Below are 17397 nucleotides of genomic sequence, written 5' to 3' on the forward strand. Positions count from 1 at the left end.
AGAACATTTGTGAAGGGCAAGCCACTTAGGTCCTTAATTTTGAATTATTGTCTGTTTCTCCTTTCTCCCTTTCCACTTTCCAAAAAAAAAAATTCTAAGCTTATTTCCTGCCTTTCCTGTAACTAGTGTAGTCCAGATACAGATTTTTCTGTATCCAGGACTGCTTGTAAGCATCTGAGCCCCCCAAGCCTTTTTGTGTTGGAGGAAGCCTTCTAGCTTATCAGTGGAAGTGGTAAGAACTAGGTAGCCTAGCTACCACACAATTGTTTTCTGGCCCAGAAATTGTAGTTTATTGGCTGTTTGGGCAGTTTTTCCATCTCTTTCAACTTTCTGGTTTAAAAGGTCACATTTGTGCTTGTTTCCCACCTTTCCTGTAACTAGTCTAGTCGAGATACAGATTTCCTGTATCCAGGACTGTAAGCTTCTGAGCCCCACAAGCCTTTCTGTGCTGGAGGGAAGCATTCTAGCTTACAGTGGGAGTGACAAGCACTAGGAAGCCTATCTACTACAAGATCCAGGTACAGATTCTTAGTTTTAGCACTTGAATTTGCTTATTCGTGCTCAGCATGTGTTCAGAACTTGTTGTCAGCACTAAATGAGCTACAAATTACTACAACGCTCAACCTTCCTCTTTAACTAGAATAAAACAGTTTTTGTACTTAGTTTCCTCACTTGCTTAGAGAAAAACAGCTCTTATACTCATTTTCCTTGCTTGTTTAGAGGAAATTAGTTTTTTATTCAGGCATGTCCAAGGGTCAGCTTCCTGTGTTCTCTCCTGTCTATCTGATGAATCTGGGCATATTGAGGCAATGTAGCAATTGCCTCATGTACAAAGACAACCCTCTCCTCCTACCATCAAACACCACAAACTATGAGAGATGCACTTATCTAGCCAAACTGGAGGTAAAGCTACCTCCAACTAAGACTGAACTTGACAATCAAGAGGAGAAGATAAACAATTGTGCCACACCACACTCATCACATAATCCCACTAAACGTACACCACCAAAATCCATAGAAACACAAAATCATTCACAGAGGCTCTCAATAATAATCTGCTCAAGTAACAGAGACCTCCAAAGCAGAAACGCAAGCAACCTCCAACCCCCAACACAACCCAAATGACATATAGCTCACAGACCTAGTGTGCCAATAAACCACAGCCCATAAGGCAAACCAACATGCCTAACACACTAGTCATAGGTGACTCTATAGTCAGGCACACTGATGTCCCACTCACCAGGCTAAACAAGGAGAAGGTTGCTGTCAGCTGCCTGTCAGATGCCAGGATCTGCCACATAACTCACGCACTCATCTCACTCCACAAGTACAAATATGACTCTGTCATTGTCCATGTTGGTGAGAATGACCTAAGATGTACCTCCTCGGATTACATGAAAAGAGACATGGAAGAACTCCCTGATCTTGTAGCCCAGGCAGGTATGACCCTAGCCCTGAGTTGCATCCTGCCAACGCCCAGAATAATACTGCAGTACAAGGACAAAATGATTGAATTCAACAACTGGCTAATCTTCTGGTGTCATTCTAAGGGGATCCAGTATCTGTCAGCCTGGGATAACATGGTTGACAGACCACAATGCTTTGCCAGAGATGGCCTGCACCTGTCACCCTTGGGATTCTGGATACTGGCTAAGGCTCTTGCTGCCCCTATAGTGCCTTTTTTATGCAAGGTTCAAATGAAAAATTCACCACCATAACAGGAACAGGCAAGGAAAAACTGAGGGTAATGCTACTAAATGCTAGAAGTGTAAATCTCAAAATGCACTCACTCGAGGCACTCCTTAAAATGGAGAATATTGATATCTGTGCAGTGACTAAGACCTGGTTCAAAGCTCTATAGAGCACCCCTGCATTACCAGGCTATAACTCATATCACACTTTTCGGCAATTTAACCTGGGTCAGAACACCAAAGGCGCAGATGTGCCCATATTTATTAAGGATATCCACACCTCCAGGCTAGTTGTGCAGCATAATGCATCCGAGGTTATCCAAGTGCAACTAACTCTGGACAAAACTGCAATCCAAACTGTAGCTTGCTACAGATCCCCCACCATGACCCAGGATTCCCACTCTTCTTTTCTTGATATACTGGAAAACATTAGGGTTCAACCAAACACCCTAATAATGGGCGATTTCAACTACCCCACCATTAACTGAGAAAACTACTTATGTACCAACTCCTTCACTCAACGCTTTCTGGAATTCATAAATTCCAATGCCCTGGATCAACTTATCCACACCCCCACCAGGGACAACAATATCCTAGACCTAGTTATTACCAACATGAGTTCCACACCTGAAGTCAACTCCTCATTGGTCAGATCTGACCATAAGCTAATCACCCTAGATATCCACATCCCGCCCCAACCCACTATTAAGGAAACCACTGCAAAAAATTTCTCCAAAGCCACCTTCATGCTACTTAAGACAGAAGTGGTGAACTTCATGACACCCATGCAGAGGGACAATACAGTTATGTCTGCTGAATCCTATACAAATGCACTCTACATGAGTGCATGGATCATGCTACCCAAACAGAACCTCCAAAAAAAAGGAAGCCAATCTGGTGGTCCCTTGCCATAAACAAACTCTACAACAGAAGGAAGAAACTGTTGCAAAAAAGAGTAAAATCTTATGAGTGGATGAGCTCCCTTTGTCAGCCTCAGTAAGAAGCTGAGATCCCTTATAAGATCCTCCAAAGCTAGCTATGAAAACAAAATTGCCACTTATTCTAAGGGCAACCATAAAGCATTCTATAGCTATGTCAAGACTCTCAATGGGAACACCCAGATCTGCTCTGAATTACAGCACAACAGCATGGAAATTACAGAACCAACTGATATTGCCAACATCCTGGCAGATAGATTCAGTGCTAACTTTACCTCCCTCACCCCCTTAAGGGCCCATATCTATACAAGAAGAATGCAGAGTCCCTGTAATCACATCTATGCAGGTAAATGCTGCACTCTCTAAAACCAAAAACACAGCATCCATGGGACTGGATAACATCCCAGGCTGCATTTTACATGAACTTCAGAACGAACTGGCTCCCCACCTAAGCACCATGTTCAATCATAGTCTCACGTCAGGCTTTGTGCCCACTGAATGGCACATAGCAACAGTGATCCCACTCCACAAAGGGGGAGCCACCACTGATCCTGGGAACTATTGCCGTATTATCCTTACAAGCCTGGTTTACAAGGCCATGGAACGTATCATCATGGAACTCATAAACAAAGACATTGGTAACCTCCAAACTCTGGATCCCACCCAGTTCGAGTTTGTGAAAGGCAAATCATGCCTTCTGAACCTGATTGGCTTCTTTGAGGCAGTCACCAAAGCTGTAGACGAGGGTAAGGTGGTTCACACAGCCTGTCTTGACATCGCCAAGGCTTTCGACATCATCCCCCATTCTGGAATTATAGCTAAACTCACTAAACTAGGTATAAATCCCTATGTCACAAGATGGGTTGCCAACTGGCTCACTGACAGAACCCAAATTGTAAAAGTTGCCGACTCCAAATCTGATTTCAAACTAGTGACAAGTGGAGTACTACAGGGTTCAGTCCTGGGACCTCTGCTGTTTGGTATCTACTTCTCTGAAGTACAGATTAACACACAAGGCCTCTGGCTAATGAAGTTCATGGATGACTGCAAACTAGGAGCCATAGTTGAGTCCCCAGATGATATGGACATCCTACAGAAGGGCCTCACTGAGACAGATGCCTGGTGTCAGAGGCATGGTCTCAAGCTCAATGCCAAAAAGTGCATTGTCATCCCCTTTGGTAAAAACTCTGTACCCATGAACTACCACATAAATGGCAGTCTACTTAATGCCCAATGTGTGACAAGAGATCTTGGGACCCAGGTGGACAGTAGTCTCTCCTTTGATAATCATATCACCACAGTAGTCAGGAAATCCTTCTATGTGGCACATCTCATCAAAGGGTTCTCATCCAGGAAAAAAGAGGTCATTGTTCCCCTCTACTTGGCACTCATTAGACCCATTATAGAGTAGAACGCCTCTTTTACAATGTACCTCATAAGACATCTGCAGCAGCTGGAAAGGCCACAGAAGTACCTCACAAAGAGGATTACTGGCCTAAACAGATGCCCTACACTGACTGTCTCAAAAAACTCTAGCTTTACTCTGTAGCATATCACCTACTCTGAGGAGATCTCTGCCTAACATATAAAGCTATGTTAAACCCAGAGCTGTTGGACATGCTACAGCTAAAGAAATCCCAATCCCTCTGAGCTACATGCTCTAGGGATCTAAACCTTGTCACCACAATAAACAGGACATGCTGGAGGGATACATTCCTGTCCCAGAGACTCCCTATACTCTGGAACAAGCTACCCATATATGTCAAGCAAAGTTCCTCATTAACACTCTTCAAGAAAAATCTTGATGAGTGGATGGGAAATAGGAAATACACCCTGGGGATCACTTCTGTGGCTCTGTTTGACAGAGGCACAGGAAATTAACTTTCTTGGGTGGCTTAAGCCAAGAAACCTTATTGGCCAGGCTTACTTAGGCCCTTGGGCCAATAGCCTAGTACCTACCTATGAACCTACATCCTTCCTAAGACACCAAAGATAAACACTTATTGTTTTTAATGTTGCTGTCTGACTGTGATGAAAAATGAAAGAAACTGTGGTCAACTTCTTACTCTTAAATACACTGCAACCCCATCACCGCCACATTCATGTATAAATTGAAACATAAGCCATTCCAATAATTGTTCCAATTTCAGCAAATACAATCTATTATGTGATGATATCCCCAACTTTATGTATACCACAGCTGTCTAACTGTGACAACAATGGACACAATAAAGTATTCCAATTTACTTTGCACAAATGGACATTAGTCATATAAACCCAGATTAGTACTAGAGTGTCTGGCAGTCATTGCAGATGATTAAGGTTATAAGTTGTTAAGGGGCTGTTTTCTATAGTCACAAATTTGATTCCCTTAGCCAAGTCATTTAACCATATGGTGTTCCTGAGCTGAGTCCAAAAAACATCTATGTGGAACAGTGCACTGCCCCAGTTAACAAATACAAAAGCATTATCAATTTGATCATGATAGATGGGCCTGCTATTTTCATTCACAGACAGTCCCCATGCCCAATACCCACAGCCACATTGTGGATTGTGGACATGCCAGAAGTAATAACAGTGGCCACTGTAATTTATTTCCATCTTGTTTCATACAAACATACTGTAGCCATAATAAAGTACTCTAGCTTACTTCACACAAATGTACACTAATTCTGCAAATCCAGATTAATGACAATGACCTGTGCAAATAGCAAAACGTCAATTATTTCCACCCACAGACACCCTCACCTATCAACTATAGCAAGTTTGTTGATTGTGTACACCTATATTCCCAAGGTAAAATGTATTGTTTGTTTCTCCAATGCCTTTATTCAGTCATACACATTATAATCCAATATAAACCGAGTTAGCTATTAACATTATATACACCATATATGAATGGGAAAACTGCTAGTCACATTTATTTTAAAAGGTTATGAAATATTGTAAGTGTGAATACTTTACCATGTCTGCTATTTTTGTGAAACAAAGTTGCAATATATTACAATGGCCAATTTTTTTTATCACAACTGGATGTCCAAGCTGTATGTTGTCAACAAAGCTGTGACTGGAGTACTACTTTTATCAGTGATGGGACTTGTCAGTAATTTGGCTTTACTTTAAAACTATTTGGGAGAGGATGCTATGTGAGTTGTCCTATTTCTGAAGTGGATGGCTTTTGCTGAGGTGAACATTTTCATGAGTTCTTGATGGATTTGATGTAAGTTTACATTGTTAAGGCACTTTTTGTAATTCTTCCATGCTAGATTGCATTTTGGTTCATTAAAGCCATAGTTTGAGTAGTGATGGATAGGGCCCCAGTTTTGGAATTACAGGTAACTCGGGAATTTTTTAAATAAATGTTGCTCCCCCACTTGCTTAATGTTAGCTTTCTTCTCAATAGTTCTAACCCATTGTTGAATATTCCCACTTCACATGGGTGAGAGCTGGCTAGATGATGTCATCATCCAGAGAAGCAGGAAGGCCATTTGTACTTTGGCTATCCAAAGCCATCAGTCATTCTTGCAGCCTTTTGTCCATTCCCCTCACCATCTATCACCACTGACCATCATAACCATCAGCCCAACAGCCCACAACAGGTAACCAGTACTACAATCAACCCTTCCCTTTAGCTTTTAAGTCCATGTTATGGCTTCATCACAATTCATCAGCTGCCACACCTCTGAATATCTATGGTTCTACACAGGAGACCTTTATCAATAATAAAAAAATGGCAAATACTAATCTGTATATCACTAAAAAACATCAATTTAGCACCTTAGCTAATGCCTTCATTACTAAAAAAGCAAACACATTTAAATACTCTTCCGTTAACAACAACTAATCAGATACAAAACACAATCATTCCATTAACACTGTTTTCCAGGCATATTCATTGTATAAATCCCAGGCTTGAAAATATTACATTCTGAAATGAAAACAATGTACAAATATTACATTCTGAAATAAAAACAATGTACTTCTATAATAAAGAGTGTCTCACATCAACAGCCTTCATTTTACAGTCTTCCACTTATCTAACACTGAAGCTGATACATCACCTACATGATGTCTCAATATCTGTTTTGCAACTACATTAGTTAATTTCTTATTTTGCACATCTCCTGAATATGCCTGCAACCTAATCTTAACTCTCCTCCTTGTCTATCCTATATAAACCCAATTGCAAGGGAATTTAAGAGCATAAATTACCCTCTCAGAGAAACACATACATTTCTAATGAACAGTTTCCTTTTTACCATTAAAAAAATACAGCTGTTGAACAGTAAATGGACATATCATATACTTTCTACAAGGAAAAGTGCAAACATTTCTAATCAAAGTATTCATGTGCACACCATCATTTTTAACCTTATAATTATTTAATTTCAAATAATCCTTCAAGTTTTTCCCCTATCCTATAAGAAATACACAAAGATCTAGGTAAAACAGAATGTAGTTTATCATCTCTACTTAAAAATGTCCAACCTTCCTTTACTATTAACTATATAATTAGAGAAGGTATTATATTCTGTAGCAAACAGAGACATAGCTAGGATGGGGTGAAGGGGGCAACCATCTCGGGAAAAAGATGTCAGGGCCGTGATCTTCATTACCAGCATTCAGTTTTTGCATAATGATAATGCATTTGCCAAAGCACTTTAGCTTTGTGTGTGCGGTTTAATGCATTATCAGCATTCAGAAATAAACACCAACAATGCATTTGTAGTTATGGTTGAAATGCAGTGCTCATTGTTAGCCTGTTAGCTGCAACAAGCTGTGTAACAAGTAGTATGCTAGTGTCTAGCGTTGTTGTTGTTGTTGTTGTGTCTTTCGGCTTTTCCCGGTCAGGGGTCGCCACAGTGGAACTCCGGTCCGCTAATGATTGGCAGTTGATTTTTACATGCCGAGTTGACAGTCCTGACGCACAACCTTCAACGAAGGTACGCCCATTCACGCATGTCTCCACGCAGAAGATGGTCTAGCTGAGAGTTGAACCGGTCAGCGTCTTACTGTGAGGCGACAATGCTACCACAGCACCACCACCGTGTCTAGTGTAAAGAAGGAAAAATACCTTTTTTTAGTTCTCATCATGGGGGGTGGGGTGCAAATAAGGGAATGCTCCTGAGTAGTACAAGGGCTAGATATACCTCTAAGTAACACAATAGCATATGTCTTGCTATTTGTACTGCTAATTTTCTTTCTCCATCAAATATGTCTCATTTTGTAACAATACCTCCTCTCTCTCTCTTTTTTTTTATAGATGTCCTAAATTAGGCATTCTAACAAAATTCTACTCATATCTATTATTTAAAATGCTCTCTTCAATCTCCATTGCTTCTGACAAAAATTCTGTTTGGTTACTGAGCATTCTTCTTGCCCTTAAGTATTCCATAATGGAATGCATCTAACACATTCATTATGTTTTGCTATTGTGATTAATCAGTAAATTCTCATTAATAGAAACAAGTCAGTTCAAGTAATTATTACCCTCCTCTAATGGCTGATGTGAGCACCCATTTTACCACTATTATGCCTTCTTTCTGCATGTGCCTACTTCTACTGGTATACTAATGAGAACTGACATAATTGGCTTGGTAGTGGCAAACCGTATCCAAAGTCTTGGCTATTTTTGGTGCCTTGCATACCTCTGCTTACAAGGAGGCAGTCAGCTGACCAAAACCTCCACTAACTGCACCTTGGGTTGGGCAAACTAACAATGGCCACCCATTCCTCCCGTACTCTGCCTTGCTCTTTCAAAACCCAGGCTTTTATTCAAACTCTGGTTTATTATGTCATCTCTCAAACCCCCCCCCCTTCCCACAGTTAGACAGGGCCAGTGTGTTCCAGCATTTTTTAAATATCATGAGGGAAAATAGGTAGGTTGGTGAAGCATGGCTTGTGGTGAATGGTAGTAAAAATTTGAACATACTTATCCTACATATAAGGGGATTGCTTTGCAAATTTCAGAGATACAGTACTTTTATTTGATAAATTGAAGCCACTGATATAAAATTACTCTGTTTATTTATGGAAATTTTAATTTTTTTAGTACTTTTACTGAAGAATTGTTTAAAAAAACCCATGGAGTTTCTATGGAGGCAGAGTGTGTCCCAGTGTTTGGTAATTTAGTCCTATGCAAATGGGAAATAACTTTTATTTTTAAGTCCAGGTTTGAATAATATCATGAAGTCTATTTACACTGCCTGAAAGACATGTTTATTGCATGGACTTGCTCAGTGTTTGACCCGAGGGAAATTTTTGATTATTTGAATACTACAACTACTTTTTTACATTTTACTTTTACTATTTCCCAGGATAAGATTAACTTTTTAAATGTAATATTGTATAAGAATAAAACTGACCATAGGACTGAATCATCAGTTTTAAAAGGACACCTTCTCCAGCAATTACTTGTATTATCTAGTAACCACCCACTCTATATGAAGCAGCACCCTGTTATTAAATGAGAGATAAAGACAATTTCAAGACTAAGAACAAAGGAAAATGTTTATAACTGAAGTGGGTTATTTAAAGCAGATTTTACAAAATAGAGGTTATCCTGCAGTGCTCTTGGAGCAGATTATATCTGAGGTAGATAATTTTAAGGGAACCTACATCTATATACAATAATAATGACAATGAAAATAGTTGTGTTAAGACCACTGTGTTAACTGAAAGTGTGAAGACTATAACGTTATTAACAAAATCATAACTAAACTCTGGAAACTAGCCTTTAATGTGTGGAATTACTGATGAAGGTTGGTAACTATAACATTACAGTTAGTCAGTACAATAGAGTGTTATCTTGTCCTGTGAAATTTAATTGTAATACTTCAGGCACAGTATATATTAAATTTACAAAACATAATGCAGAACCACTTATGTAATTTCTAAAAGTGGTATCAACAATGCACTGTACAAGCACTCAGTACAGTGTAATCATTTTATAAAATGTTTATCTTTATACTGGAGAAAAGGAATATAGATCCAAGACATGAGGATTAGAAAAATACTTTGGAATTTACTGAACTGCTATGGCAGATTAGTTTGAATGCATCTGTTTTACATGGGTAGAATGACTATCTCTAGTAGCAGTGCTCTGAAATTTAGAACACCAAAGCTCTAATTATGTTACGATATAATAGGTTTATAGGTTCACAGGGGTATACTTAGCTTATGACCACAAGAATCATTATTAGCCTAGCCATGTAACTAAAATGGGACCAACACATGTAATTTATATAGGGGCTGATTTACTGACTGCCTCTTTCCATCAGAGACTTAGGTGCCAGACTAGAGGTGAATTTCTGATTACCCATCCATTTGTCCAAGTTGTACTTAAATAGGGATAGAGAGGAACTCTGTTTCACAGGGATGGAGAGCCTCTTCCAGAGAATAGGAATTCACTGAGAAACATATCTGTCTCTCTAACATGTCTTATTTATGCTGCAAATGTGAGAAATAATAACAATGTGGCATTTAAATTACATTTTAATTTGAATTACTATTTCATTTTGTGTTTTGTACTGAAGTCCAACATTTGGTGGATGAATGTGCTAAAATAAATGATTTAGTTTTGTCTTGGAAGACACCAGTTGTTTTCTTTTATTCTTATTAGTTAGTTTTGCCAGCTTAGTTTACTTCTAATGTTTGGATTTATTCTTCTGTCACACACTACACCTGACTGTTTGTGCCAGTTGGATGCAGCACCTCAGATTCTAGCTCTGACCTCTCCTTTAGACTTCTCTTCAGCCACAATTCCCAGATAGCTGAAGCTACTAATCTGCTCCACTGTTTTCCTTCCTAACTTAGTTTTAAGCATCTTGTGATTTCTCTCACTTGCTGTCATGACCACTGTCTGGTCTGTATTTAGTTTCATCCCATGTGCTTTTGGTTTTGCATTCCATTCTCCTATCATTTACTGAATAGCCTGCTCTGAATCCTTTTGTAATGCCTACAGCAGCTTTATTTATTTTATTATTTATTTATTTTATTTATTTTTCTTTTATTTTTATTTATCTGTCTCCTATGACTTGTTAGCTGATGTAGTCCAACACCAGTGTAAACAGGTGTGGGTTCAGAGCTAAGCCATGATGCACACCAGCTCCCAATGGAAACACCCTTGTGAGTCTAAATGCTGTTTGTGCATTAGGTACTTTTCCATAGCTTCCACTAATTCCACCAGTGTTTCCAGGACTTTGAGACACTTCACAGCTACCCAAAGTAGCTTTCTTGGAAACTTTTCATATGTTTCTCAAAGTCTAAGAATGCCCAGTTGGACTCTTTCATGGTTGTTTCAGTTATAGTCAGGGTTTTGTCAATTCTATGCCAAAGAGCAATGACTCAGAAAGAGTAGAGTCTAAAGAATTTTACAAATTTCACCACTTGTATGTAAAAGGCCACTTAAAACAGTATGCAAAGGTCTAATCTATGCTTTGCAATGAAGCTCTCTTTATCAAGCAGTAAATCAAGATGATTAAAAACTGATTTCACAGACAGATTCACTAGCTGAAGGGGGAACTGATTCATGTAATAAAGTTTGATGTGAAAATGACTTGAAATCTGGTGAGAGAGGTTACAACACAAAAGAGGCTAGATACAGTCAAAGCTGTTGATAGATGACTTTTATTCCCGATGATAATAGTGTACATAGCAGTGTTTACATACTTTTTTATATTCCTAAGACCTGACTGAAAAGAATAGTTTTGTCAGATGATCTCTTGGGCTCTAGAAGGAAGAATCAATTACTTGTTTACATATTTCAGAAAAAATACTTGACAAGTCATGTTTTAGTGTCACTTGAACTAATTTTACATTATTTTTATTTAGGCTTAGATCCTGCTGAGCCTTATTTCCAAGGCACCCCGATTGAGGTGAGGCTTGATCCAACCGATGCAAACTTTGTGGATGCCATCCATACAGACGCAGCACCCATGATTCCCTATCTTGGTAAGCAGCTATAACCCTTCTGCTCTATTTATGGCTTTCATGTTTTCCAGTGTTCCACTTGGTATACAGTCTAAAGAACTAATTTCAATTGAGAGACGAAGCTAGAAGCCTGAGACTAGAACAACAAAGATTATATATTACTCTACTCTTTTGTGGAAGACGTGCTGAAAGAATAGAAATACTATTTTTTCAAGAAATAAAAATACCTAATAATCCACGCTGTTAATAAAGTACAACTGAGTTGCCAAAGTAACAACCAATCTTCTATTTTAAGGTAAAAGTTAAACAAACATGAAGGTTGGTTCTATTACATTTACCCACTAAATGAATCAGCAATATATTAACAAAGTAAAATTGTGTTGTAATGTTTAAACTTCAGTGTGACTGCAGTAATATAGTTTTGCTTTTTTAATATTTCCAAATCTTCTGGGTTTCTAATACCATGACAGGAATGGACTCCATTCCTAAGTCAAAGTAAGGTTAAGTTTCATGAAATTAGTATTGTTTCAATCTTTAATGTTTGCCAAAAGTGCTCTTCTCAGCACCCGCAACGTGCCCAGTAATAACTCCTTCTGCAGTTTGTATGGAGTTACATGTACTGGTAACATATCTAAATATGATTGTAAGTTCTTTTTTATAAGACCCGTTGCTCCTACTACTATTGGAACTGTCTGGGTATCTTTCTTCCACATTGCTCTCATTTCTGCTAGCAGATCCTGATATTTTATGACGTTGTGTTTCTCTGCACGCAGGACAATGTAGTCACTGGGTGTGGCAACTTCAATGATCAATACTGTTCTTGTCTTCTTTTCTTGGACTACTATATCCAGTTTTCTATCATCTAGCGTTTGAACTGATTGGTAATGAATGATCCCATGTGATATAGACTTCTTCATTTTCTCTGATGCTTTGTGACTCATGATTCCAGTGTTTTTCAGCCACTTTGACACCATAATGTTTGCACAATCCCCAGTGCAACAGTCTTGCCACATTATTATGCCTTTCTGTATACAGTCCTTCTGCCATTAGTATGTCACAACCAGCAATGAGGTGTGCTACTGTTTTCAATTCGGTTTTAAAAAAACTACAATTGTCTGTTTCTCCCACATGTTTAATGGACTTTATAAACCAACGTGTATGCAGCCCACTATCTTGGGCCACCAATATTAACCTTTCATCTCTTGGTTTGAATTCACCTCTCCTTAACTGTTCCTGATCAACATGAGGTTCTTCCATAAGTTTTCTATACTTGCAACTATAATTATGCTTTTTCTACATTTCTTGCCTTTTCATCTGATCCTTCACCTTATATTCTTTCTTTTGTTTTTTGGCACATTCAGTTGTTACCTGATTTTTACCTACTTCTGGTTTGATTTCCAATCCTGCTTGATGCCGATAAGCTTCCACTAAATTAAGCAGAGAAGATATGTTAGATTTATTCTTCTCATGTTTCAAAACTTTCACTATATTTGGGTCTTGTGATGTCAGCAGGTATATGTGGAGTCCAACAATTGCAGATCTATATATAATCAATTTCAAGGAGGCCCATACCTCCTTCGGAACGGAGAATATATAATCTTGGTATGCATTGATTTTTATAAATCATTTGGTGAGCATGAAGCATCCTTCTTGTTTTCCTATCTAATCTATCCAACATATTTTGAGGCCAGACAATCACTTCAAAACTGTAAGTTAGAACAGGAAGAGCAAATTGGTTTATAGCTTGGATTTTTTTCCTAGATACAAGTGCCATTTTCAGGATTAATTTACATCTTCTGAAGTATTCCTTACTAAGTTTTATTCACATTTCTTCATGTATTATTTTTGAACCTTTATAAATTCCCAAATATTTATACACTCATTCTTGCTCAAGTTCTTTTATATCACATTCTTGTCCCAAACTGATGATTTCCTGGTGTTGCAGTTTTCCTGCTTTAAAGGTTGCTTTTGCACATTTATCAAGACCAAATGACATTCTTACATCATCTGAAAAAGTTTTAACAACTTGCAGTTGTGCTTTCATTTCCTCATCTGATGAGCTATACAATTTAAATCATCAACAAAGAGAAGGTGAGAAGTCTTTATACTTTGTTGTTTTCTATGAGCCAGATTATAGCCATTGTCTAAGCTGTTAAGTAAAGAGCTTAAAGGATTAAGAGTAAGACAGAATAGTAACAGTGACAGAGAGTCATCCTGATATATCCGCCTTTGAATTTGTATCCCTGGGATAACAATTTGTCCTTTATTATGGCTTAATTACAAAGTGGTCTGCCACTGTTTCATGGTCACTGTAATGTAGTTGATCAGTGTAGGATGTATCTTATGCATTTTTAAGCACTCTTTTGTCCATGAATGAGGGATACTATCAAATGTTTTTTTTGTAGTCAGTCTATGTCATACTTAGATTCTTCCTCTTTTTACAATTCTCCAGTATGACTTTATTTAACAACAAATGATCCTTTGTTCCATATGACTTTCTTTTATTGCCCTTTTGCTCTACTGCCATAACTGAGTTTTCTTCTAAATGACTATAAACTCTGTCGGCATCAATTCCCGTGTATAGTTTATACGTCATCGGAAGGCAAGTTATTGGTCTATAATTTTTAGGGTAGCTTGCAGGTTCACTCAAGTAGGAGCATTGTTTTTCCTGTTGTTAGCCAGGTTGGTGTCTGTTCTAGGTGCGTATATAAATAGCTCTTACTCATGGCTAAATCTGCATGCAAGGATGTTAATACTTTTAACCAGAAGTTAGGTACTGCATCTGGGCCTGGGGTTTTCCAGTTGGAGGCTTTTTTTAACTTTGTTTCAATCTCTCTGGCTGTTACTTCATCTCATTTCATATCCTGTACCTTTAAACTTCTTATTGTTTCTTTCACTTCTTTTATCCATTTAGTATCTTTGTTATGTTCCACAGGCTCTTCATAGATACTTTTCCAAAATGTATCTATTTCTTCTTTTTTTGGCACTTTTTCAATTCCTTTTACCTTGTTTCCCAGCTCTCTATAAAACTTTTTTGGGTCCTCAATAAATTGCGTATTTTACACTTTTCCTTTATATTTATCTTCATATCTTCTAAGTTTTTTCGCCTGTGCTGAAATTTTTAGTTTATTTGTGATAGTGCATTATAGATCTTGGTCTATTCTAATATTGCACATTGTGTTTATCACATCTATCTTTCTTAGTATTTTTGTTGATCTGTTCCCTCTTCTATAGCCTTCTAACAGTGACACTTCTCTTAATTGCTTTATAATTTTCTCTATTCAGTATTTCCAAGATGGTATTTGATTTCTCCTCTTCCTTTCCTCACTACCCTGCGTTATTGTGGTAGAACTTTATCAGTTATTAATTTAGCTGCACAGTAATGTATCCTGTTTACTTCTGTTATATCGCATGGATCTCTATGAACAGTCCTAATTACTGTGTTCATTTGTTTTATCAGACTTCTGACTTTTTGGGTTTTATTAACCTTCTGCAGTCTATTTCTTTCATTGATCTTGATATATCTGTCCATGTCTATTAAACCAAGCAGTTCTTCTCTTAGCTCATTTTCTTCCAAACTGAGGGCACATCCCTTGCTTTGTTGTATGGTGCACTCAGTGTTGTGTAAAGAATCAGAGTTACTGTTCATACCTCTCAGCTGTCCAGATTTTTGCCTCATATTTTTGGCTTGTTCATTATACCATTTGTGTTTTTTTCTGGCAAATAATTGTGGATCAAAAATCACTAAATAATGATATACATTTAAGTTTCAGACTCCATACCTTTCAGAAAATACATGCTAATGCAAAACATATTATTCTAGCACCTTTCTAAGATTATAAGAGCAGTATTTGAAATTTGCCCTTGATTACGGTCTTTTGCACCCCCATTATTTTTGGCTTTGCTCAGATTTCTTGCACATAGAGTTTGAGAAATATACTGTTCATCTTATTAAAGTCAGTCATCTGAAGGTCTAATTGGTGGCTCCCACTGATTGCAATCACACTTGCCAAATGCATGCATGCTGCTTCACATGTAAACCTTTAATGGCATCAATGGATGCACACACAGAAGGCCAATGGTATTAAAGCAATGATATTGCTTGCTATGGCTATGAAGATAAAAGTTGGAATTTACTGAGGTAAAATGACAAAAGTAAGCATTCTAAATTTGTGACAGGAAATACAAACCATTGTTCTGTGGCATTTATGACTGCTGTTGCTGCCTAACAGGTAAGGCTGTTGACTGACTCCTGACATGAGGTCTGCATGGCAGATTAAATGGAAAGCTGAGGTGGCCCTAGGTACTGTGGGCAAGTAGTACAATACAGTAACACCACAGAGTGGAAAGGGAAGGGCTCATAATAGAGGTTTATTACCACTGAGCCCATTCCAGGAAACCATGCTAATATTAAACAAAGAAACTAACACACGTACAAAGGCATGGTGGTTACAATAGTTGGAGGGGGCAAAGAGAAGTTTGTATGCATAACAACTCATTATCATGGTCCAAATGTCATGGCAGTAGAGGTAGAAGAGGTGCATCAGAATATAAAGCAAGAACCCAGCTCAATATGAAGCTTCCTTGTCATGTAGTTAAGGTACCTACTGCAGGCACATTGGCTGAGGTCATGCAGACCTTACCCTCCATCTAGAGTTGTATGACAACAGGGAGGTGAATGTGGAACAAGGGACTTACAGATGTGAAGGCCACAACTGTAGCCATGGCAAACATTATTTCAGAGCAGCTGCGTTTCAAGCAAAGGGTGCTTCTGGTGAGGACCAACCAACTAGGAGATGATGTTTTCCTCAATTCTGAGTACAAGGGATAACTTGCAAGATGTTAGCTGTCAGATGTGGCATGTTGTCACACACCACATCTGACTGCCATCAGCTGTGCTCACTTCATGGGCTGGTAAAGGAGAGTAATTATAAGTGGTAGCATCTCATCTCCTTGAAGGGGAAATTGTCCTATTTAACACCCTCTTGGAGCAGGCAGAAGAGTTTGACCTCAATGTGTAACCCACATTAGTCAAGCTGGACTTTGAGGAGGTAGCCATCAATGTAGTGAAGGAGGCATTTCCAAAGAACATGGCAGAAGTATGCTGGTTCCGACTCCTAGAAGGCACTTGGGGGCAGGTCCAGTAGTGAACTGTACTTTGAGATTGCACTGGACCACTATCTACTACATAACATCATCCACCCGACAATAAAAGTAAAAAAATATATATATCAGAATATGTATAAAAGCTTAGCAGGACTGCTCACATATGTAGATTTGCTTAGCATATGATGCTGTAACCAGTGTGAATGGTGCACACATCTGTATGTATGGGCTGTATTCAGTCCCTAGAGGTTAGTCAGTTCCCACCAGTCCACAGTCCCATCACTAGCTGTCGATCAGTTCACATTAGCTCAGTTTCCATCTACAAGCAGTCCTCAGGTCTCTGTCTGGAGAGATTATTTTAGTACTAACTCAGATGTTATACACACACATGCACACACACACGCACGCACGCTCACACACACACACACATATATATTTGTGTGTGTGTGTGTCTGCTTGTTTGCTGATGTGCTTTTTAGTTAAATGAGATGGGATTGGAGGTTTTATATCAACATCTTGTTTCCTCAACCATTTTGGGACAGGGGTAGGTTTGCAGGAATGCTTTATTTCTTGAGAAAGCTATTTATTTGTATAGGGGGTTATGTTTTCCTTTTGTTTATGGGTGTTTGTAATACCTTTTTTATATAGTCAAACTTCATTGCACAAAACACATTTCCATATCCTTAAGCATGGTGCACTTTATCACCACAAGTCATTTTCAGTTATATACT

At 38.4% G+C, this 17397-nt stretch overlaps 1 protein-coding gene across 1 annotated transcript in view; it reads left to right on the top strand.

Annotated features, from left to right (window-relative positions):
• LOC122788928 (inactive pancreatic lipase-related protein 1-like) overlaps positions 1–17397 on the top strand; it is a 174699-nt gene that overhangs the window by 93015 nt on the left and 64287 nt on the right. Inside the window, exon 6 of the mRNA XM_044055962.1 lies at positions 11462–11581. Coding sequence (XP_043911897.1) covers positions 11462–11581 — 120 coding nt within the window. The remainder of the gene's footprint in view (positions 1–11461; positions 11582–17397) is intronic.

Source organism: Protopterus annectens, chromosome 14.part0 (assembly GCF_019279795.1).
Source record: "Protopterus annectens isolate FY-2018-M chromosome 14.part0, PAN1.0, whole genome shotgun sequence".
Taxonomy (NCBI): domain Eukaryota; kingdom Metazoa; phylum Chordata; order Ceratodontiformes; family Protopteridae; genus Protopterus; species Protopterus annectens.